At 43.3% G+C, this 23,462-nt stretch overlaps 1 protein-coding gene across 1 annotated transcript; it reads left to right on the forward strand.

Annotated features, from left to right (window-relative positions):
- The first annotated feature begins 11,690 nt into the window (after positions 1-11,690).
- On the forward strand, positions 11,691-16,247 carry LOC139412574 (zinc finger protein 391-like). Its single transcript, XM_071159289.1, has 4 exons — positions 11,691-12,015; positions 14,944-15,129; positions 15,382-15,999; positions 16,168-16,247. Exons 1-4 carry the CDS (start codon positions 11,691-11,693, stop codon positions 16,245-16,247), a joined length of 1,209 nt encoding a protein of 402 aa, XP_071015390.1.
- Positions 16,248-23,462: the final 7,215 nt, after the last annotated feature.

Consider the following 23,462-nt stretch of genomic DNA (forward strand, 5'->3'; position numbering starts at 1 on the left):
CTTCAACATACATTATTGTTTCATTCAACTTCACATAATAAGGATATTTCATATTTTCAAGTTCAGAAGTCAGAACCCATCACCTGCTATGTAAAAGAGACAGAAGAATGCACAATGGTCAATTCTATCTGGGATCCTTGGGACATCCCTACCCTAAACCCTAACCTTAACCATTTTAAATGTCAACTTCAATGGGCTAGGGACATCCCAAGGATGTATCACTACCTGAAAATACATGATCACGTGATTGATAGTTGGTATTCAGCAGTCAAAGCCTTATTTACTTTAATGAACTACTAAAATAGTGATTTTGTCAGACAGCAGCTCTACACTTTTTTGACTGACTGACTCATTCATCCTTCCATCCCTCCTCAGCCTTCCTCTCCTCTGAAGACCCAGTGAGGGTGGAGCTCAGTCAGAGAGCTGTTGAGGGACTGGTTAGGAAGAACACTTCTACAGCCAGAGAGGTGAGAGGTCACACGTGGTTTAGATGGTAAATATTTAGGTCCCCTTAGCGGTTCATCACGTCAGCAAGAGGGAATATGTTAAATCATCTATGTTTATTTACATTAGTGCAAATTATCCACTGATATTGGTGTAATTTCTCACCCCTTCTGGCTGTATGAAAGTTAATTTCCCCTCAGACACACATTTGTTCTTTGATATTATGAGGGTAATTTGTGTCAAATGTACTTTTGCCCACTCATTCACTCCATCTCTTTATATTGAATATTTATATTCAGTGGCCAGACTGCTCCAGACTGTCATAGGCCCATCCTGGTAGATTTGAACCTAATGCAGCTTAGAGTGATCGCATGACAGAAGTCACATTTAGGTGCCAGGTGTAACTGAGGCCACATATGCTCCATATCCATTACTTTGAGTGTTTTTATATATAATGACTGAATGTGTTTATTTCTGTGTTGCAGGGGCAGTCAAGAAATGGAACGGCAAGGCCATAGAACATGACATAAGCAGAGCTGTGGGAGACCACCTCAAGCCCCTGGTAGAGCCAGGGGTGGTGTTTACCACTCCACCACACCTTCAGCAGGCTTGAAAAGTGGGATTGATCTGGTTGATCCATTTGTTTGTTTCTGGTTTCAGTAGTTGAATCCTTTGATATGGGATTGATACTGATTTTCATACTAAGAGGGACCAAGAGTCTTGCGATTGGTTGGTCATTGGGTATATATCTCCCTCACAAACTTTAAGCATCAGCTGTCAGAGCAGCTTACCGATCATTGCACCTGTACTCAGCCCATCTGTAAATAGCCACACCCAACTACCTCATCCCCGTATTGTTATTTATTTTTGCTCCTTTGCACCCCAGTATCTCCACATTCATCTTCTGAACATCTATCACTCCAGTGTTTAATTGCTAAATTGTAATTATTTCGCCACTTCATCGCCTATTTATTGCCTTACCACATTACTCCATTTGCACACACTGTATATAGATTTTTCTGTTGTGTAATTGACTGTACTTTTGTTTATCCCACGTAACTATGTGTTGTTTTTGTCACACTGCTTTGCTTTATCTTGGCCAGGTCGCAGTTGTAAATCAGAACTTGTTCTCAACTGGCCTACCTGGTTAAATAAAGGTGAAATAAAAATAACATTGTTGTTGAAATCAAATCAAGCTTTCTTTATACAGCACACTGGCTTTACAGAAAAAAACAATGAAAAATAACATATTTAGTACACAACAAACAGAAGACTAATGAGCACCCAATAGAAATTCCATTGATTCAAATATTAATCAGATGCAATATCCAACCCAAAGTATAAGTATATACCCAAATATTTTTTAGGAGGGGTTCTAAAAGACACTATGAGGGTGTCCACTGAAAATTGACTAGTAATAACTGGGACCTAAAAGACACCCACCACTAGACCCACTAAATCTGCCCAGGAAGAGGCAAACAAAAGAAAAACCCACACCAAACTTAAAGACAGGAAGTAAACCAAAAAGGTGTTGACTCTCCACATCTATCAAGACAACTGGAGCACTGGGCCAGACAATCTTAAATAGAACCTGGACCAGCTCAGGTGAAACACCTTCCCACTAACGAGATGGACAAGCCAGCACAGGAGTAACACATACTGACTAAGGAGGTGACACCAATCTATGCGTCCTACGTGCTAACGAGCTAGACATGCTAAAGTCCAACCTCAAAACATAAATGGAAAAACCAAAGCCTGTAAAACCTTCCCCCTTAAGACAACAAATAAATCCTATATTTTTGTTGGACACGTTTCCTCACCACCAACAGAAAACAACTTCAATTTCACATTATAATCAACTACATTGCTTCACCTTCACCAATATAAACATGGTGTCTACTGGCTGTCAACAATTGAAGACAGGAAAAAAAATATTTCTAAATAATAATATACAATAGTATAATTTTTTTCTCTCAAAATTCTCTTTATGGAATCTGAAAAGTCACTAGCTACAAGAACTCTAGTCCACTTTTAATTTAACTAGGCAAGTCAGTTAAGAACAACTTCTTATCGACAATGACAGCCTAGGAACAGTGGGTTAACAACATATTTTTACCTTGTCAGCTCGAGGATTCGATCCAGCAACTTTTTGGTTACTGGCCCAGCGCTCTAACCACTCGGCTACTGAAAGTACGTTGAAATTACGTTGTTGTTTTAAAGTAATTAAAAAAATGACCCGAAAATACATATTTGCAACTATAACCGAACAAATATTGGACGTTGGGCATAGTCTTCTTTTCAATTCCATTTTGCTCGGTGGAATAGCCCCAATGTCAAAACACAGTTATAATGTGTCTAAAGCAATAACCAATATTCAGAATCAGTTTGGGATATATTGAAAACCTAAACATAAAATGTGCTATGTACACAAACTGCCACAATAATCATACTACTTGTATTTTTTAAACAAGCTCCTTATAAACTGCACAAGCATCAGAAACGCTGTTGTTTTGACAAGTAGCAATAAATCACTGATATCGATTAGGGGGCAAATCAGGTTGTACGTGATGTTGAAACTAACACAACTAAAAAAGACACATGGAAATGGGAGATATCTTTCACCTCACTGGTTAGAGGACAACCTACAGAAGACAGTCAGCTACATTTTGGAGTGATGCATTTAAATTTAGGGGTCACTAAACAAAGGAACGCAACACTTATTTGTCATCACTCAACGATGTTGAAGTTGTTCTTAACTATCATGTTGAAATCAATTGTGCGACAGAAGGGAGATGAGGTTGCACGTCCTGTTAAAAGTAACAGCTCAAAAACCACACAGAATCTGGGAATAATGAGATTCAACAAAAAGTGACTAACAAGAAAATAGTTATTACACTTACCACGTTGGTAACGCACTTGAATAAAAAATGCAACACTTCAAAATGTAGCTAGCTGTTTTCTACAAATATCCTCTAGAGGACAATCCCATTTTTTACTCAAGTGCGTTACCAACGTGGTAAGTGTAACAACTATTTTCTTGTTAGTCACTTTTTGTTGAATCTCATAAATAATACTCTCTCAATTCAGAGCATGGATTTTTCCCCTGAGGCTAATATCCATATCATGCTGAAATCATTTGATAAGGGGGCAAATGTTTAGGCTTCTACAATGTGACATTATTAAAATACTCCTACTACAATGTGTTAACGTTCTACATTGTGATATTAATTCATTGATATCATGAAACAACTCCATGCATCTTCTGATGTTTAATCAGAGATCTTTTATCAGAGTATCTCTTCCCACATTGATAACAGCTACAAGATCTCTCCTGTGTGTGTTCTTTGGTGTCTAGTCCGCACACTAGATAAAGTAAAACTCTTCCCACATTGATCACAGCTATAAGATTTCTCTCCTGTGTGTGTTCTCTGGTGGTATATCAGGCTGCTTGGCCGAGCAAAACTTTTCCCACATTGGTTACAGCTAAAAGATTTCTCTCCTGTGTGTGTTCTCTGGTGTGCTGTCAGGGCGCCAGATGTAGTAAAACTCTTCCCACATTGAGTACAGCTATAAGATTTCTCTCCTGTGTGTGTTCTCTGGTGTGCTGTCAGGGCGCCAGATGTAGTAAAACTGTTCCCACATTGAATACAGCTAAAAGGTTTCTCTCCGGTGTGTGTTCTCTGGTGTGATATCAGGCAGGTTGACAGAGTAAAACTCTTCCCACAGTAAGAGCAGCAGTAAGGTTTCTCTCGTGTGTGATTTCTCAGGTGTATTTTAAGTTCTGATGAAGATTTTAAACATTTCCCACAATCAGAACAGCAGTGAGATCTCTTCCTTGTGGATCTCCGCAGGTGTTTCTTGAGGTGTTCTGATGTGGAGAGACTCTTCTCTGCCCTGTCAGCATCATGATGTTGTTGAGGCACCCCAGAGGACACACGGTAGTTCTGTCTCTCTCCTGTGTGAACAACAAAGTCAGACAGATGGTTAAACCTCTTAGGTTAGGGGGCAGCATGTCACTTTTTGATTAATTACGTGCCCAAACTGAACTGCCTCCTACTCTGTCCCAGATGCTAATATATGCATATTATTATTAGTATTGGATAGAAAACACTGACGTTTCTAAAACAGTTTGAATGATGTCTGTGAGTATAACAGAACTCATATGGAAAGCAAAAACCTGAGAAGAAATCGAAACAGGAAGTGAGAAGTCGAATTTCAAAACAGAGCCCTGATAGTTATGGATGTGCATGCACTTCCCAGGGCTTCCACTAGATGTCACCGTCTTTATATCCTAGTTTTAAGATTATACTATAAAAGAGGGGCTCATGAGACCCCTTTTCGTGAGTGGTCTGGCAGAGCGCCTCAGTCTCATGAAGCACGCTCCCGAGAGTGTCCTCTCGTTCCAGGGCTTTTATTCAGACAATGACATTCTCCGGTTGGAACCTTATTGATGATATATGTTAAAAACATCCTCAAGATTGATTGCAGACATGTTTTGACTTGTTTCTACGACCTGTAACGGAACTGTGTGAGTTTGTGTCATGGAGGAAATGGTCGCGCCTCCATGAAGATGGATTACTGGGCTGAACACGCGAACAACAAGTGGCTAAATTATGGGCTTTATGGAATTTCACGGAACAAATCAGTCATTTATTGTTGAACTGGGATTCCTGGGAGTGCCTTCTGATGAAGATCATCAAAGGTAAGTGAATATTTAGTGTTTTTTCTAACTAATGTTGACTCCAAGATGGCGGAATTGTCTAATTGTTTATAAGCAGGTACGGAGCGCCGTTCTCAGATTATGCTTTTTCCGTTAAAAAAATTGAAATCTGGCACAGCGGTTGCATAGTGGATATATTTATCTTTAATTCTGTGAATAACACTTGCGTCTTTTATCAATGTTTTATAAGTATTTCTGGGAAAATCACCGGATGTTTTGGAATCAAAATATTACTGCACGTAACGCATCAATGTAAACTAAGATTTTTGGATATAGATATGCACATTATCAAACAAAACATACATGTATTGTGTAACATGATGTCCTATGAGTGTCATCTGATGAAGATCATCAAAGGTTAGTGATTAATTTTATCTATATTTCTGCTTTTTGTGACTCCTCTCTTTGGCTGGAAAATGCCAGATGTATACATAATGGTGTCGTCTGCGTAGAGGTGGATCAGAGACTCACCAGCAGCAAGAGCGACATCATTGATGTATACAGAGAAGAGAGTCGGCCTGAGAATTGAACCCTGTGGCACCCCCATAGAGTCTGCCAGAGGTCCGGACAACAAGCCCTCCGATTTGACACACTGAACTCTATCAGAGAGGTAGTTGGTGAACCAGGCGAGGCAGTCATTTGAGAAACCAAGGCTGTTTAGTCTGCCAATAAGAATGTGGTGATTGACAGAGTCGAAGGCCTTGGCCAGGTCAATAAAAACAGCTGCACAGTAATGTCTCTTATCGATGGCGGTTATGATATCGTTTAGGACCTTGAGCGTGGCTTAGGAGCACCCATGACCAGCTCTGAAACCAGATTGCATAGCAGAGAAGGTACGGTGGGATTCGAAATGGTCGGTAATCTGCTTGTTAACTTGGCTTTCGAAGACCTTAGAAAGGCAGGGTAGGATAGATATAGATCTGTAGCAGATTGGGTCTAGAGTATCCCCCTTTGAAGAGGGGGATGATCGCGGCAGCTTTCCAATCTTTGGGAATCTCAGGTGATACGAAAGAGGGGTTGAACAGGATAGAAATAGGGGTTGCAACAATTTAGGCAGATCATGTTAGAAAGAAAGGGTCCAGATTGTCTAGCCCGCTGATTTGAAGGGGTCCAGATTTTGCAGCTCTTTCAGAACATCTGCTATCTGGATTTGGGTGAAGGAGAAATGGCGGGGGCTTGGGCGAGTTGCTGTGGCGGGTGCCGGGCAGTTGACCGGGGCAGGGGTAGCCAGATGGAAAGCATGCCAGCTGTAGAAAAATACTTATTGAAATTTTCAATTATAGTGGATTTATCTGTGGTGACAGTGTTTCCTAGCCTCAGTGCAGTGGGCAGCTGGGAGGAGGTGCTCTTATTCTCCAAGGACTTTACAGTGTCCCAGAACTTTTTTGAGTTTGTCCAACAGGATGCACATTTCTGTTTGAAAAAGCTAGCCTTAGCTTTCCTAACTGCCTGTATGTATTGGTTCCTAATTTCCCTGAAAAGTTGCATATCACTGTAGGACCCATAACTTCACCTAACAATAACATAGACCTACTGTAGGACCCACAACAACAACAGACCTACTGTAGGACCCATAACTTCCCCAAACAATAACGTAGACCTACTGTACGACCCGTAAATTCACCTAACAACATTGACCGAGGACTATAAATCATGTAATATTTCAGGTGAAACATGGAAACTAAAGTGTCTTTGTCATGACATTTCATAACCTGACCACCAGATAATTTTGTGAATAATCCCACTAGGCTACTCTGTAATGTGTTGTCATTCTAAATGTCCTGAATAAAGGAAAATAGCTCTGTCAGTTCCTCTACAGTTCCTCTAAGCATATCCGTGCCCAAACTGACCTCAAGCAGACAATAACAATAACAATATATACATTGTGACTCCTCTCTTTGGAGTTATTGTCTGCTTGAGAGTAGGCTTGGAGTTATTTTCTGCTTGAGAGTAGGTCAGTTTGTTAAGGATATTGGATCCAACATGGAGCACGGCATAACTGTCTTTACCAGAGTAATGAATAAAGAAGCACTTTGGTTGTTGCTGCATGTCGTGATTGTCTTTTCTTTTTTTTTTTTATTTTACCCCTTTTTCTCCCCAATTTCGTGGTATCCAATTGTTGTAGTAGCTACTATATTGTCTCATCGCTACAACTCCCATACAGGCTCGGGAGAGACGAAGGTTGAAAGTCATGCGTCCTCCGATACACAACCCAGCCAGCCGTACTGCTTCTTAACACAGCGCGCCTCCAACCCGGAAGCCAGCAGCACCAATGTGTCGGAGGCTACACCGTGCACCTGGCAACCTTGGTTAGTGCGCACTGCGCCCGGCCTGCCACAGGAGTCGCTGGTGCGCGATGAGACAAGGACATCCCTACCGACCAAGCCCTCCCTAACCCGGTCGCGGCTGGTTACGACAGAGCGAACCCAGGGACTCTGATGGCACAGCTGGCGCTGTACAGCGCCCTTAACCACTGCGCCACCCGGGAGGCCGATGTTTGTCATTTGACTGGCAATCAGAAAATGATTTCCTGGATCAGCTGATGATAGTTGAAAACGTGACTAACTAAATAGCTTCAGTATTAAGAATTATGTGTAATTATTGAAGAACCGCGTTAATGACAGTATCCATTTGGGTGTTGTCAATAAAGTTAAGGTGACTCTCAGTTAGAACCATTGGATTTACCAAACTCTGAAATGATTTAGGATATCTGTGCCCATGAAAACTGTTTTCCCTGTGTAACATGGGGAGACACAAGATGCATCAATTTTGTCAATTTATTTGTCGTCTTTCATTTGAAACACTCCTGTCAATGTTGAGTAAGGACGCACACCTGATTACGCATATAGGAGGAGGATTAATCTACTTGACCTGCACACAAATGCAGGCCTATAAATGTGCCCATTTGGGGACGTCTGATAGTATTTCTGTTTGTCTTAACGCACCACCACTAATGAGTTGTGGAGCTTCTCAAAGCAAATTTCTCTTCACCTCAAACAGCAAGTAAATAAAGTCTAATCAAAATCAATTGCAAATGAGAATAGTTCCTTCAAGTATTTGACACATATTTCCAGCTCTCGCCCTTTCGATAACCTCTCGGCACAAAATGGAAAAATGTAATGCTCTGATCCAGTGGAAATGTAATAAAATACCTGATAATCTAGAAGAAAAAGAAACAAACCTATTTAGGCGAGGTGCTGGCTAGCGGAGTAGAAGACTTGAAAATAGAAGAGAGCCGCACACTCTAGAAGCTCAGATGCAAAACATTTTATTTTTACATAGTTGGCAATAAAAGTTACATTTACATTTGTATAATTTTTATTTAGATTTAGATAAACTGTAGATTAATCACAGACAATGATTTTGGATACTATTATAAATTAAACTGTTACAGTAAAATGTGCATATGAAAATCATAACTGGCACACAGATCAGTAGAAATGCTCAGATAAATGTGCAGTCCAAACGTAGGTTGCCGACTGCTTGTATAGCCTATTACCAGCAACGTCAGAATGTATGAAGGCCAGCAGGAGGTCGTGGTTCAGGAAGAGTTTCTTCTCTTCTGGTTGGACGATATTGATGTAATGGCATGAAAATAAATTGGCTGAATATTATACAATGACTTATCAACAACCCCCACAAGAAATCTACACTGGTCATTCTAGAATATACTATATTTGGAAACTTGGAAAACATGGCCGTCAATCATGACACGTTTCTTGAGCTTATATTGTTGCTAAGCAAATATGTCTGCCTACAAGAGCATGTTGGTGGAGCATTGAGAAGAGCAAGAAGCAGATGGAAAGTAAAGGAAGAGGGTCCTTGGTAACTATGATGTCCAAAACAACAGCAAATAAAGTTATTGAAGCCATCAGAATGATGATTCATCAGACAATTGTTGTTGTAGTGAGAAAGGCAGGGATGTTCTCAATATGAATGGACACAACACAGGATTTAGCATCCAAAGACCATTGTGCAGTAGTTCTGCGATATGTCACTGATGTTGTCCACGAGGGACTGATTGCGGTCATTAACTGTGAGTCATAGACTGGACAGCAATTTGTGGACCTTGTGAAACAGACCCCTTGAGAAGATGGACATAGATATCAAACAGTGTGTTGGTAATGCAACAGACGGAGCAGTGAATATTCAGGGACAATACAGGGGCTTCTCTGCATCGCTCACAGGAGAGTCTCCTAACCAAGTACGCATATGTATCAGGGCACAAGGTGAGAACCAGATGCAGACACAGGAGGCAGATGGTTGGAGTCTTAGATGTTTATTGATCCAAAAAGGGAGTAGCGCCTTCTTCACAACGCTGTCTGTGTGGGTGGACCAATTCAGTTTGTCCGTGATGTGTACGCCGAGGAACTTAAAACTTACTACCCTCTCCACTACTGTCCTATCGATGTGGATAGGGGGGTGCTCCCTCTGCGATTTCCTGAAGTCCACGATCATCTCCTTTGTTTTGTTGACGTTAAGTGTGAGGTTATTTTCCTGACACCACACTCCGAGGGCCCTTACCTCCTCCCTGTAGGCCGTCTCATTGTTGTTGGTAATCAAGCCTACCACTGTAGTGTAATCCGCAAACTTGATGATTGAGTTGGAGGCGTGCATGGCCACGCAGTCGTGGGTGAACAGGGAGTACAGGAGAGGGCTCAGAACGCACCCTTGTGGGGCCCCAGTGTTGAGGATCAGCGGGGTGGAGATGTTGTTACCTACCCTCACCACCTGGGGGCGGCCCGTCAAGAAGTCCAGTACCCAGTTGCACAGTGCGGGGTCGAGACCCAGAGTCTCGAGCTTGATGACGAGTTTGGAGGGTACTATGGTGTTAAATGCTGAGCTGTAGTCGATGAACAGCATTCTCACATAGGTATTCCTCTTGTCCAGATGGGTTAGGGCAGTGTGCACTGTGATTGAGATTGTGTCGTCTGTGGACCTATTTGGGCGGTAAGCAAATTGGAGTGGGTCTAGGGTTTCAGGTAGGGTGGAGGTGATATGGTCCTTGACTAGTCTCTCAAAGCACTTCATGATGACGGAAGTAAGTGCTACGGGGCGGTAGTCGTTTAGCTCAGTTACCTTAGCTTTCTTGGGAACAGGGACAATGGTGTCCCTCTTGAAGCATGTGGGAACAGCAGACTGGGATAAGGATTGATTGAATATGTCCGTAAACACACCAGCCAGCATGCTCTGAGGGCACGGCTGGGGATGCCGCCTGGGCCTGCAGCCTTGCGAGGGTTAGGAAACAATATGTCATGTTTTACTCGTACCTCAGCCAGCATTGTGAATGGTGTCTGATGCAGTGACATACTAGACCATGGCAGTAAATCTAATACTTAGGTGTTTTTAGTCATGCATGAAAGGTCTGTGGTGGTTCTGTGGTTATAAGTTAATGACCTTGGAATTCATTTCTGGCCATGCTGGCAGGGTCTGAATCAAACCTAATGTCCACCTGGTACACTGGCAGGATCTGAATCAAACCCAATGTTAAGGGGAGGGAAGATTGGTGAAAAGGGTGATGATTATTGTTGTTCTACTGCCTGATTGTTATGCAACAACACTGTTTACAAAAGCTTTGTTAAATCAGCACAACAGCTTTCAGCTGTGCTAACATAATTGCAAAAGGGTTTTCTAATGTTTAATTAGCCTTTTAAAATGAAAAACTTGGATTAGCTAACACAATGTGCCATTGGAACACAGGATTGATGGTTGCTGATAATGGGCCTCTGTACGCCTATGTAGATATTCCATAAATAATCTCCAGCTACAATAGTCATTTACAACATTAACAATGTCTAGGCTGTATTTCTGATCAATTCGATATTTTAATTGACAAAAAAATGTGATTTTCTTTCAAAAGCAAGGATACTTCTAAGTGACCCCAAACTTTTGAACGGTAGTGTACATCTATCTACATGATGTATTGTTACACCATGTAGGAGCAGTATAGACCTAGTCTGTTCATTATATACATCTACATGATGTATTGTTACACCATGTAGGAACAGTATAGACCTACAGTAACTAGCTACTTATTTAGATTTAGTATGACTTAAATGAAACTGCCTTAAATGTTCTGTAGTAAACATTTTTTTATTCGCACTAATAAATAAACACATTCAGGTATGTCTCAATATAATAGTATTATTTAATTAAATCCATTTAAAATAATCTTTGTCTGAAAATAAAATATGATCCTCAACTGCGTTTCCCCTCCAGTCAGCAGACAACGTGTGCGTCTTTCAGGCGACGCTGCCAGCGTGACGTATAATCTAGTGGACGGTTCTTCAGAAACTGCTCGTCAACCACCTCGGTAGCTTGCTAGTCAACATAGCCGAAAGATTCAAGCTATTTAGACGCTTTCGGTGTACGTTAACTACTGTGTTTTAGACACACTTCTGTCGTATCTACTTGTTAACCTATTTAATTTAATATTGCGTTATTTTGTATTAGTCAGCTATAGTAGCTGGCTGGTTAAGTTACCACTAGCCTAGTCGCTAATGATAGCTAGCTAACATCCCCGACCATGAGCTCCCTAAACTACTCTCCTCCGGTTAAAGAAGAGGAGGTCTGCTGGACGGAGAAAGAGGGTCTGTGGCAGATCATTGTTGTGAAAGATGAAAAGGAAGAGGAGGATGTTACAGTAAAACAAGTAGAGGGTGATGCTGTTACAGTGAAAGAAGAAGAGAAAGACGTTTCAGTGAAAGAAGAGGAAGACTCGTTCAGAGTGAAAGAGGATGATGTTACAGTAAAAGAAGAGGAGGATGCAGTTTTTGGAGTGAAGAAGGAAGGGGAAATTACTGTCACATTGAAAGATGAAGAGGAGGAGATAGGAGATCTGATTAACACCAGTAAGTACCGCCTTAAATGTGTTTTTAACTTTGGATATTCGGAGTTAGCTCGTCAATACCTCTTCAACGGAGGGCCCTGGGATGATGACTGATATGTCTAGAATCAGACGACGTAGAGAACAAGCTACCCCTTCTTTTCTCCATTCCGTTTCCACAAAGTGACTTAACATATATATTTGAGAAGGGTCTATCTGCTGACCGCAGACTGGGGGGCACGGCATATAGTGATTTTCATGTAGTGATGTTTTACTACACACCGTGCCCCCCAATAGTGCCATGTGAGAGTTGGGTTGGCTACAACAAAGATTATGGATATACTGACAAGATGTCTCTGCCCTAACAAGGGGAGTCGTTGTCCACAAAGCGACACTGCGGGTTGTCTTTCTCCTACCTGTCATTTCTTTGGATTGGTGGATACATCTTATTATTGTAATCTATTGTTTATATTCTATGAGGGTTGTTGTCGTCACCCGCCTGTATTCAATGGAGAGAGATGCTAAGCTACTAGCCTCATGGCATGAATATGCATAGCGATCTGGAGACAACTTCTATAATGTTTTTATCAAAGTTGTCGGTATATCACGTGTCCACATAACAACTTACCCATTACGAAACTTCTGTGGGTTCAAGTAGACCTCACGTAGCAAATATGCCATTAATTTTTGTTGTTGACCAAATTCAACATTTTCCACATTCGGTTGATAATTGTTTCCACTTGGATACAACCTACTGTAGCCTACTGGCATGACAGAGAGTTACAACCTGCTGTAACCTACTGGCATGACAGAGAGTTACAACCTGCTGTAACCTACTGGCATGACAGAGAGTTACAACCTGCTGTAACCTACTGGCATGTCCTACAGAGATACAACCACTGGTATGCAAGCATTTCAACAAAAAAAATCTCACTTTTATGGGGTATTGTGATGTCATTATGAGTTATTGTCTGTAGATTGATCATTAATAAATGTATGTATATGTAATCTAATGTAATAAATCATCAATTTCAGAATAGAATGTAACGTAACAAAATGTGTCAAAAGGAAGGGGTCTGAATGCACTGTATGTTCTAGGGTGTCCCAGATAACAAAAACATACTGCTCTCTTTCTACCAATTGATTGGTTGAATGTTATGATGTGTATTTTTCCATATAGACACACCCCCTGTGTTGAATCAAATCCACTGTATGTGTTGAATCAAATCAACTGTTTGTGTTGAATCAAATCATCTGTATGTGTTTAATCAAATCAACTGTATGTGTTGAATCAAATCAACTGTTTGTGCGGAACTTGTTATGTTATGACGTATTTTTCCACATAGAACCATATAGAACTTGAACTGAACTGATGCTTCAAGCGTTTGATTAAATAATTAACACAAATGACTTGAGGAAGCCAGAGATCAATATAACCAGAAGAAAATAACCAACCGACCTGCTGCTGGCCTTCCTAAATTCTGACGTTATGCTCATGAAGTTTCCTGTAAAATCGGCAAACTTTTTTTTTAGAGAGCCAATTTATCTGACCATTACTACCGATCTGTGTGCCAGTTATGAACAAGTTACAACACCTGTTTGGCCCCGCCACTTCCTGGGTCGGTGAAGAGCGGTATTACATTTAAGGAATATATCTGCAATTTTAGCAAACACAGAAAAGGTCTACATTGGAGACCAATAGTTGTCTGGCACACTGCTTAGAGTTTCAACAACTTGAATAACTTATTTATAGTTACCACAAGACAAAATATGACTTGTTGCTAACTTGACTGTCTTCATTGTCAAATAATTTAACAGACGTCAATTGTTGTAGAACTCATGGGTATGCTCTGGGCATCATCTTTTATCTCAATAAACAGTGGATTTCTGCTGTTGTGGGCCTTTAACTTCTTGATGCACCCATCCCTTTTGCGGGATCATTTTCGTCAACATCTGCTAAATTGCAGAGCGCTAAATTAAAATTAAATTACTAAAAATATTTAATGAAATCACAAGTGCGATATAGCAAAACACAGCTTAGGTGGTGGTTAATCCACCTGGCGTGTCATATTTCAATAAAGCTTTTCGGCGAAAGCATACCAAGCGTTTATTTAAGGACATCTCTCTCAGTAGACATAATATTACAAACAGCTAGCAGCCAAGTAGATTGGTCACGAAAGTCAGAAAAGCAATATATTAAATCGCTTACCTTTGAAGATCTTCGGATATTTGCACTCACGAGACTCCCAGTTACACAATAAATGTTCCTTTTGTTCCATGAAGATTATTTTTATATCCAAAATTCCTCCTTTTGGTTGGCGCGTTATGTTCAGAAATCCACAGGCTCGAGCGATCACGACATCGCAGACGAAAATTCCAAATAGTATCCGTAATGTTCACAGAAACATGTCAAACGTTTTTTATAATCAATAAGTTGTTTTTACAATATATAATCGATAATATTTCAACCGGGACTGTAGCTTCTTCAATAGGAGAGAGAGAGAGAAAATGGCTGCTCCAAGCAGCCAAAACTCTGGGGACACCCAGCTATACACTGACGCGATGTGATCTTTCTCGCTCATTTTTCAAAATAAAAGCCTGAAACTATGTCTAAAGACTATTCACAACATGGGGAAACCATAGGAAAATGAATCTGGTTGATATCCCTTTAAATGGAGGGAAGGCATTCAATGGAACTTGGAGCTTTCAAAATAGAAGCCATTTCCTGGTTGAATTTTCCTCAGGTTTTTGCCTGCAATATCAGTTCTGTTATACTCACAGACAACATTTTGACAGTTTTGGAAACTCCTAATCTGACAATTATATGCATATTCTAGATTCTGGCCCTGCGAAATAAGCAGTTTAATTTAGGTACGTTTTTCATCCAAAAATGAAAATACTGCCCCATACAGTCAACAGGTTAACCATCTGTCTGACTTTGTCATTCACACAGGAGAGAGACGGGACTATCGTGGATCCTCTGTGGAGCCTCAACAACATTATGATGCTGATGCGGCAGAGAAAAGTCTCTACAGATCAGAACACCTCAAAAAACAACAGCAGAGACCCACAGGGAAGAAATCTCACTGCTGCTCTGATTGTGGGAAAATATTCAACTCTTCATCAGACCTTAAAATACATCAAAGAATTCCCACTGGAGAGAAACCTTATGGCTTTGATCAATGTGTGAAGAGTTTTACTGGGTCAAGCTGTCTCACTATTCATCAGCGAATACACACAGGAGAGAAACCATATAGCTGTGATCAATGTGGAAAGGGTTTTGGCACATCTCGCGGTCTGACAAAACACCAGAGAACACACACAGGAGAGAAATCTTATATCTGTGATCAATGTGGGAAGAGATTTACTCTGCTAAACAGCCTGATAGTACACCAGCGTACACACACAGGAGATAAACCTTATAGCTGTGATCAATGTGGGAAGAGTTTTACTACATCTAGCTATCTAACTATACACCAGAGAACACATACAGGAGAGAAGCCATATTGCTGTGATCAATGTGGTAAGGGTTTCGGTACATCTGGCTGTCTGACAAAACACCAGAGAACACACACAGGAGAGAAACCTTATAGCTGTGATCAATGTGGAAAGAGTTTTACTCAGTCTACCAGCCTGACATCACACCAGAGAACACACACAGGAGATAAAGCTTATAGCTGTGACCAATGTGGGAAGAGTTTTTGTTCATCTGGCCGTCTGGCAACACACCGGAGAACACACACAGGAGAGGAACCTTATACCTGTGGTCAATGTGGGAAGAGTTTTACTCAGTCAACCAGCCTGACATCACACCAGAGAACACATACAGGAGAGAAACCTTATAGCTGTGATCAATGTGGGAAGAGTTTTGGTACATCTGGCTGTCTGACAAAACACCGGAGAACACACACAGGAGAGAAACCTTATAGCTGTACTCAATGTGGGAAGAGTTTTACTCATTCAACCAGCCTGATATCACACCAGAGAACACACACAGGGGAGAAACCGTATAGCTGTAATCAATGTGGGAAGAGTTTTGCTTCATCTGGCCTTCTGACTGTACACCAGAGAATACACACAGGAGAGAAACCTTATTGCTGTGATCAATGTGGGAGAAGTTTTACTCAGCTAAGCAGCCTGGTATCTCACCAGAGAACACACACAGGAGAGAAACCACATAGCTGTAATCAATGTGGGAAGAGATACTCTGATAAAAGATCTCTGATCAAACATCAGAAAATACATGTTGTTTCATGATATCAATGAAATAATGTAGAATGTTTTCAATATTGTCGAAGTATTTTAGTCATGTCACAATATAGAATGTTTAAACATTGTAGGAGCAGTATTCTAATGATGTCACAATGTAGAATGTTTAAACATTGTAGGAACAGTATTCTAATGATGTCACAATGTAGAATGTTTTAACATTGTAGGAGCAGTATTTTAAGGAATGTCAGAATGTAGAACCCTAAACGTTTGCTCTGAATTGAAAGAGTACTATTTATGAGATTTAACAAAAAATGTCTAACTTGGCTATTCCCATTTAGCAAAAGGTAATTCAAAAGAAGTTGAAAACTGAAAGTGAAAGTTGATAAGATGTCTTCGGGTCTTTTTTTCAATGACTTGAAAACAACTTAAATTCAACGTACTTGCAGCCTATACACATGGACGCAATATAATAAATTGGTCTATAATCAATTTTATTAACAATCTTACATCACTCCAGCATTTCTTTACATCCAAGTGCCAATTGTCTTTATTCCACAACTGAAGAAGAGTGATGCAAATCACCTCATATTTCAAACATCCAGCCTGACAAAATATACATTTTTTATCAGTCCATGTTTACAAAGGGGTGTCCATTTGTTTTGATATGTCATATTTACAATTCATGTAACATTTAGTAATCATAATTTTTCATGCAACCAAATGACTATTTTTTGTGTACAATTATATTGGAATTGTTGTCCTGCTTTTAGAATAGCAGGGATCATTCTCAGATGTTCCAACCCAAATGTACTAGAGCATGACATTGGGGACTGGGCCCCGATCCAACAACATGCCTATCAAGAAATTGCAGGAGTTTGCTCTTGAAATCAGACATGACTAATACAATTTGATTTGAGTTTTCTTTGGGCTCGTTTCAAGGGGATGAGAGTTCTAGAAGCTAGTGAGTTCTTCGATTCTATAGGAAGAAAAAGGAGAAAATAATTATATGATTGTATAGTATCATTTAGAAGTACGTGTTTTTTCTTGTTTTTAATTGTTGACAGCCAGTAGACACCATGTTTATATTGTAGAAGGTGAAGCATTGTAGTAGATTATAATGTGAATTGTAAGTTGTTTTCTGTTGGTGGTAAGCAAACTTGTCCAACAAAAATATAGGTTATATTTGTTGTCGTAAGGGGGATGGTGTTACAGGCTTTGGTTTTTCCATTTATGTTTTGAGGTTGGACTTTAGAACATAAAGCTCGTCAGCCCGTAGGACGCACTGATTGGTGTCACCTCGTTAGTCAGTATGTGTCACACCTGTGCTGGCTTGTCCATCTTGTTAGTGGGAAGGTGTTTCACCTGAGCTGGTTCAGGTTCTATTTAAGAGTGTCTGGCCCAGTGCTACAGTGGTCTTGTTAGATGTGGAGAGTCAACACCTTTAGTTGCTCCACCTTTTTGGTTTAAAGATGTTTTCACTTCAGGTTGAAGCTTCTTTCTGAAGAGAGCTTTTTTTCTTAAAAAAAAAAAATGAATACAAACAAGCAAACCTGGTCGGTTCCGGGGATTGGTATAGCAAATACCGTAAGATTTTCATGGACTGAAAAGGAGATGGAACCTTGGGGCAGGGAAACTTTTGGAAGGACCATATTGATGGGATGCCTCAGGATAGAGGTGAAGGAAGTACTCTGCCTTCAAGGCAACCCAAATGAAAAGGGTTTTGATGTGACGTTTCACAAGCAAGAGAAACATGATGATGTATTGAAGATGGCAAAGGAAGCGGAAAGAAAAGGACCCCTGTGCCATTATGCGGTGACCAGCCTGGCAAAGAACAACTTCAGGGTGGTCACCGTAAACATGTACAATCCGCACGTGAAGGATGAAGAGGTGAGGGCCTTTCTGGGGAGGTACATGGACAATGTCTCCTCAGCGAGGTACCTCAGGGACTCCCTGGGTTTCTGGAACGGGAGGAGAGGATTCCAGGCGTTACTCAGGGAGTCCCCGAAGAGTGTGGATGGCTACCTCCATCCTCCGGCGATGTTCTCCCTGGGGGCTGACAGGGGAACACTCTACTATGCACGTCAGCCCCCGTTCTGCAGGCGTTGTATGGCCTACGGCCATATCCTGGCCTCGTGCAGCGCCAAGAAATGTCGTTTTTGTGGGTCGGAAGAGCACGAGGCCAAGGAGTGTGACGAGCCCAAGGCTTGCCACGGGTGTGGCTCAAGAGCACACCTGTGGCGTGATTGCCCGGCTCGTCACAGGTCATACGCGTCTGCAGCTGGGGGGGGAGCGGGGGATGGGGGGAGGAAAGAAAGGACGCGTGCGGATTGCATGGATGGCACAGGGGAAAAGACGGCGCAGGAAGAAGATGGGAAGAAGGATGAGGTGAGAAGAAAGAGGCGAGGAGAAGAAAAGAATGGAACAGAAGGAGAGAAGAAAAAGGGGACGGAAGAAGAAGAAGGTGGAGGAGCTGAGAAGAGGGAGAAGGGGACAGTGGTACGAGAAGGAGTGGAAGAGGGAACGGGGACAGTGGTACGAGAAGGAGTGGAAGAGGGAATGGGGACAGTGACGGAGAAGGAGGGAGGAGTGGAGGTGGGAGGGGAGGGGGTGGGAGGGGGGGGAGATGGGGGGAAGGAGTGGGGGGACAGCCTGCCAGGCTTCCTCGAGGTCGAAATGAGGGATTTGGTGGAGGGGTTAGTGGGGATGGGACGTTGTGTCTCCCCGCTACCTCCTTCACCAAAGAAGAAAGGGATAAAGAGGGGGAGCTTGGCAGGAAGTGAGAGGGAGGGGGGTGTGGAGGGGGAGGGGGGGGTTAAGAGAGTGGCGGGGGGGGGAGGGGAGGGTAATTTGTCCTCCCGGTTTGCCTCAGCCCCTTGCATTTTAGTGGATGACTCCAGTGAGGGGTCGGTGGGTTGTTTGCTAGAGGGATCCCAACTCCTGTTTGGGGAGATGGGGTCCCCTATATGCAGCCCCGAGGCAAACAGGGAGGGGGGGATGGTGGGTGGGGAGGGAGGACCCAACACACTGCCTGGATCATGGGTTGGGATGGAGGACGGGGGGGCGTCAGGAGAGGAGAGGACGTCCCCGCCGGTGGAGATGGACCAGGGGAGCATCGGGTGAGTCTCCTGGTTTTTCTTTGGGTTTTGGGGTTTTTATTTGTTGTAAATAATTAAATGAATAGTTCTGTTTCTTTTTTTAGTCTAAATGTTAGGGGGTTAAGGGATAATGTTAAAAGGAGGGCGGTTTTTTGTTATTTAGAGGGTGTGGGGTTTGATTTCTGTTTTTTACAGGAGGCTCACCTGAGGGATGGTGGGGATGTGTGTAGATTTAAGAGGGAGTGGGATAAGGGGGAATCTTTTTGGGGCATAGGAGGGGTGCACTCAACAGGAGTAGGGATTTTGTGTGGGCATAGAGAGGTTAAAATAGAGAACACTTTTGTAATAATGCAGGGTAGAGTTTTGGGGATAGATGTTAAGTTTAGAGAAGCTAGATATAGGTTAATTGGGGTGTATGGGCCACAGGTGGCGGCAGACAGGAGGGAGATGGTGGACTGTCTGGCGCCCCTGTGTGTTACAAACAGGCACTTGGTGATAGGAGGAGACTTTAATATAGATTTAGGGTTAGGCGGTGATAGCAGTGCAGGTGCCATCTCTGGGCTAATGGCTTGCCATGGTCTGGTTGATGGTGGCCTGCACACTACTCCGGCAATGGTCGGTCCTACATGGCGCAACTCCAGGGGGGGTTGCGCGGAGGCTCGACTATATTTTTGTATCCAGGTCTTTGGGTCAGTTGTCTGGGCGGCTGTTTCCTGTTTTCTTCACGGATCACGACGGGGTGTTCCTGCAGGTGGGGTCGCCAGTCTGCCTCTTCGGTAGGGGGTACTGGAAGTTAGATCGGGATATACTGGAGGAGCAGGCTTTCGTTGACAAATTTTTTTGTTTCTTTCGGAGGCTTGACGGCCTCCGGTCCATGTGCGAGGGGGTGTTAGAGTGGTGGGATTTAGTCAAGGGGAGGATAAGGGCTTTTATAATAGGATATTGTAGAAGGAAAAAAAGGGAGGAAAGGAGGGAGGTGGATCGTATCCAAAGGTTAATTGAACTCGAGTACGAGGCAGGCAACCTCGGCGGGTCGATTGACTGGGAGAGATTCGCAGCCCTAAAGGCGCAGCTCAGGGAGCTGCAGGAGCAGAAGACTCGAGCTTTCCTGGAGCGTGCGCATAGTGGCTTTCTAGAACATAATGAGACTTGTTCCGCTATGTTCTTTAAGTCGGTTAGGGCCAGACAGAGTAGGAAGGTAATGAAGGGAGTTAGGGAAGAAAATGGTTGTATAGTAAGTAAACCAGAGGAAATGGTCAGGGTGACAACTGATCATTTCCAAGGTTTATTTAAGGAAAGGGAAATAGATGTAGAGCAGGGAAACGTGTTTTTAGAACACTTGTCCCGGCGGTTGCCAGAGGACATTAGAGACGTGATGGAGGCCCAGATCTCACTAGAAGAGGTTGAGAGCGCTCTTAGGAGGATGGGAAAAGGGAAGGTGCCTGGGATGGATGGGCTGCCGGCTGAGTTTTACCTCAAGTTTTGGGGTATACTTGGACCAGTGGTTCTCGAAGTCTTGAAGGCCATCCTTGAGACGGGGGTCCCGGGGGGATCAATGGCTGTTGGTGTGCTGTCACTTCTTTATAAGAAGGGGGAAGCAACTGACCTTGGCAACTGGCGGCCATTGACCATGCTGTGCGTAGATTACAAGATTCTTGCAAAGGTTTTAGCAGACCGGTTGCGCACAGCCCTTCCCTACGTCGTCCACGAGGATCAGACGTGCGGGGTAGAGGGCCGCTCTATAAGATGGAACCTACAGTTGATCAGGGATTCCATCGCTTGGGTTGAAGATAGAGGGCTGCCTTTAATGGTAGCAGCGCTAGATCAGGCGAAAGCTTTTGATCGTGTGAATAGATCTTTTCTATTCAGGGTATTAGGTAGATTAGGATTTGGGGAGAAGTTTATAGGATGGATCCGTACTTTATATGTCGGAGCGGGGTGTCGAGTTAGTGTAAATAGTCACTTAGGTGACGTTTTTGACCTCTCGTCTGGGGTCAGGCAGGGATGCCCACTCTCGGCTCTCCTCTTCGTTCTGTACATGGAGCCTCTGGGGGCTGCCATTAGGGCAGACACAGGGGTGGAAGGCTTGTTGATCCCTGGAAGCGGTGGGCTGCGTGTTAAGATGACGCAGTACGCCGACGACACTTCCTTGCTGTTGTGCAAGGACTCGTGCCTGACAAGGTCCCTTGCCATCTTTGGGGATTTCACCCGAGCGTCGGGAGCAGTTCTGAACCATGCAAAGTCTTCCGTCAAGTTTTTCGGAAGATGGCGCGGTAGAACGGATGTGCCTGGGGGGTTATCTCTCTGTGAAGGGGCCCTGAGGATTCTCGGGGTTCATTTTGAGAGCTCCGGCTCAGCGACGCTAAACTGGAACATGCGTATCGCAGTGGTACAGAGGAAGCTAGCAATGTGGAAGGCTAGGTATTTGTCTTTTATGGGCAAAGTCCTGGTCCTAAAGGTGGATGTGTTGCCGTCTCTTTTGTATGTGGCATACATCTATCCATTGCCGGCTTGTCTGAGGAGGCCTCTAGTGAGGCTTGTGTTTCAGTTTATGTGGAGTGGCAGGTGCGAGTGGGTCGCCAGGGCACGCATGATCTGTCCCATCGGGGAGGGAGGTAGGGGGGTACCACATTTCCCCCTCAAGCTGGACGCCATTTTTGTTTCTTTCTTGTTGACGGAGCTTGCTCGTCCGGTTATACACCCGTCCGGTTACCTCCTGCGGGTGTTCTTCTCGTATAAGGCGAGAAGCGTAATGGTGTGGTCTAACGCGGGTCCTCGGGCGGAACAGCTGCCGTGGCATTTTGGCCATGCGGCCAAGTGGCTGCGTGCGCACCCCGAGGTTGAAGTTGCCCGAGTAGGTTTATACCACAGGCACCTGTACGAGGAGGTCAGGCAGGCAGGGAGTCCTGCGCCTGTAGCGGGCATCTCGTCAGTGGTCTGGGAGGGAGTGCAGGCGCGAGGCCTGGACAATAGGCTCAAGGACCTGAATTGGTTGGGCCTCCATAAGTGCTTGCCGGTACGTGCCATCTTGTACCGGTATAGTTTGGTGCAATCCCCCACCTGTCCAAGATCCTCTTGTGGCAGGGAGGAGACTGTGCGCCATGCCTTCTGGGACTGTGCCTTTGCCGGACTAGTCTGGGCTAGGGCACGGGTAATGCTAGGTGTGGTTAGGAGTGATTTTGTTTTGACATGGGCTAGGCTAGAGAGAGGCGTAGGGAGAGCAAAGGGAACGGATAGGGACAGGTTTCTGCTCTGGCTTCTCATGAGTCTCTTTAAAAAGGGACTGTGGGAAGCCAGGCAGAATTTAGTCAAGACAGGGAGAGATTGGGGGGTGGAAGGGATAGTGAGAAGGGTGGAAGGTGATTTGAGGGGGAAGATGAAAAGGGAGGAGAGGAAGTGGGGGAAGCATGAGGCACGGGAGAGGTGGAAAGGGGGTTTAGGGCTGGGAGTGTTAGAGTGAGTTTGGTAAGGGGATAGATTAGGGAAGGGGAGATAGGGAAAGGGTTAGGTATTGGTTAGGTATGACGGGGAGGGACGATGCTCCCCTGAGGTTTGTTTTTGTTTGATGTTTTTGTAAATACAATTAATTAAGAATGAATGAGAATTATGATTTTGTAATAGTATGAATGGTATTGATTGTAACAAATTATTTTAACCACCTTTTTGGTTGGCTTCCTGTCTAAGTTTGGTGTTGAAGCTTCTTTCTGAAGAGAGCTTTTTTTTTTTTTTTGAAGAAAAATGAATACAAACAAGCAAACCTGGTCGGTTCCGGGGATTGGTATAGCAAATACCGTAAGATTTTCATGGACTGAAAAGGAGATGGAACCTTGGGGCAGGGAAACTTTTGGAAGGACCATATTGATGGGATGCCTCAGGATAGAGGTGAAGGAAGTACTCTGCCTTCAAGGCAACCCAAATGAAAAGGGTTTTGATGTGACGTTTCACAAGCAAGAGAAACATGACGAAGTAATGAAGATGGCGGAGAAAACGGGACCCCTGTGCCATTATGCGGTGACCAGCCTGGCGAAGAACAACTTCAGGGTGGTCACCGTAACCATGTACAATCCGCATGTGAAAGATGAAGAGGTGAGGGCCTTTCTGGGGAGGTACATGGACAATGTCTCCTCGGCGAGGTACCTCAGGGACTCCCTGGGTTTCTGGAATG

Source organism: Oncorhynchus clarkii, chromosome 7 (assembly GCF_045791955.1).
Source record: "Oncorhynchus clarkii lewisi isolate Uvic-CL-2024 chromosome 7, UVic_Ocla_1.0, whole genome shotgun sequence".
NCBI lineage: Eukaryota > Metazoa > Chordata > Actinopteri > Salmoniformes > Salmonidae > Oncorhynchus > Oncorhynchus clarkii.

Bases quoted from the DNA above. Each gene is read 5' to 3' on its own strand.
- LOC139412574 (XM_071159289.1), top strand. From the start codon at position 11,691: ATGAGCTCCCTAAACTACTCTCCTCCGGTTAAAGAAGAGGAGGTCTGC. The intron at 15,130-15,381 runs ATCAAAGAATTC...GCCTGATAGTAC, and splicing joins TTCATCAGACCTTAAAATAC to ACCAGCGTACACACACAGGA. The intron at 16,000-16,167 runs ATAGCTGTAATC...GAGAGAAACCAC, and splicing joins ACACACAGGGGAGAAACCGT to ATAGCTGTAATCAATGTGGG.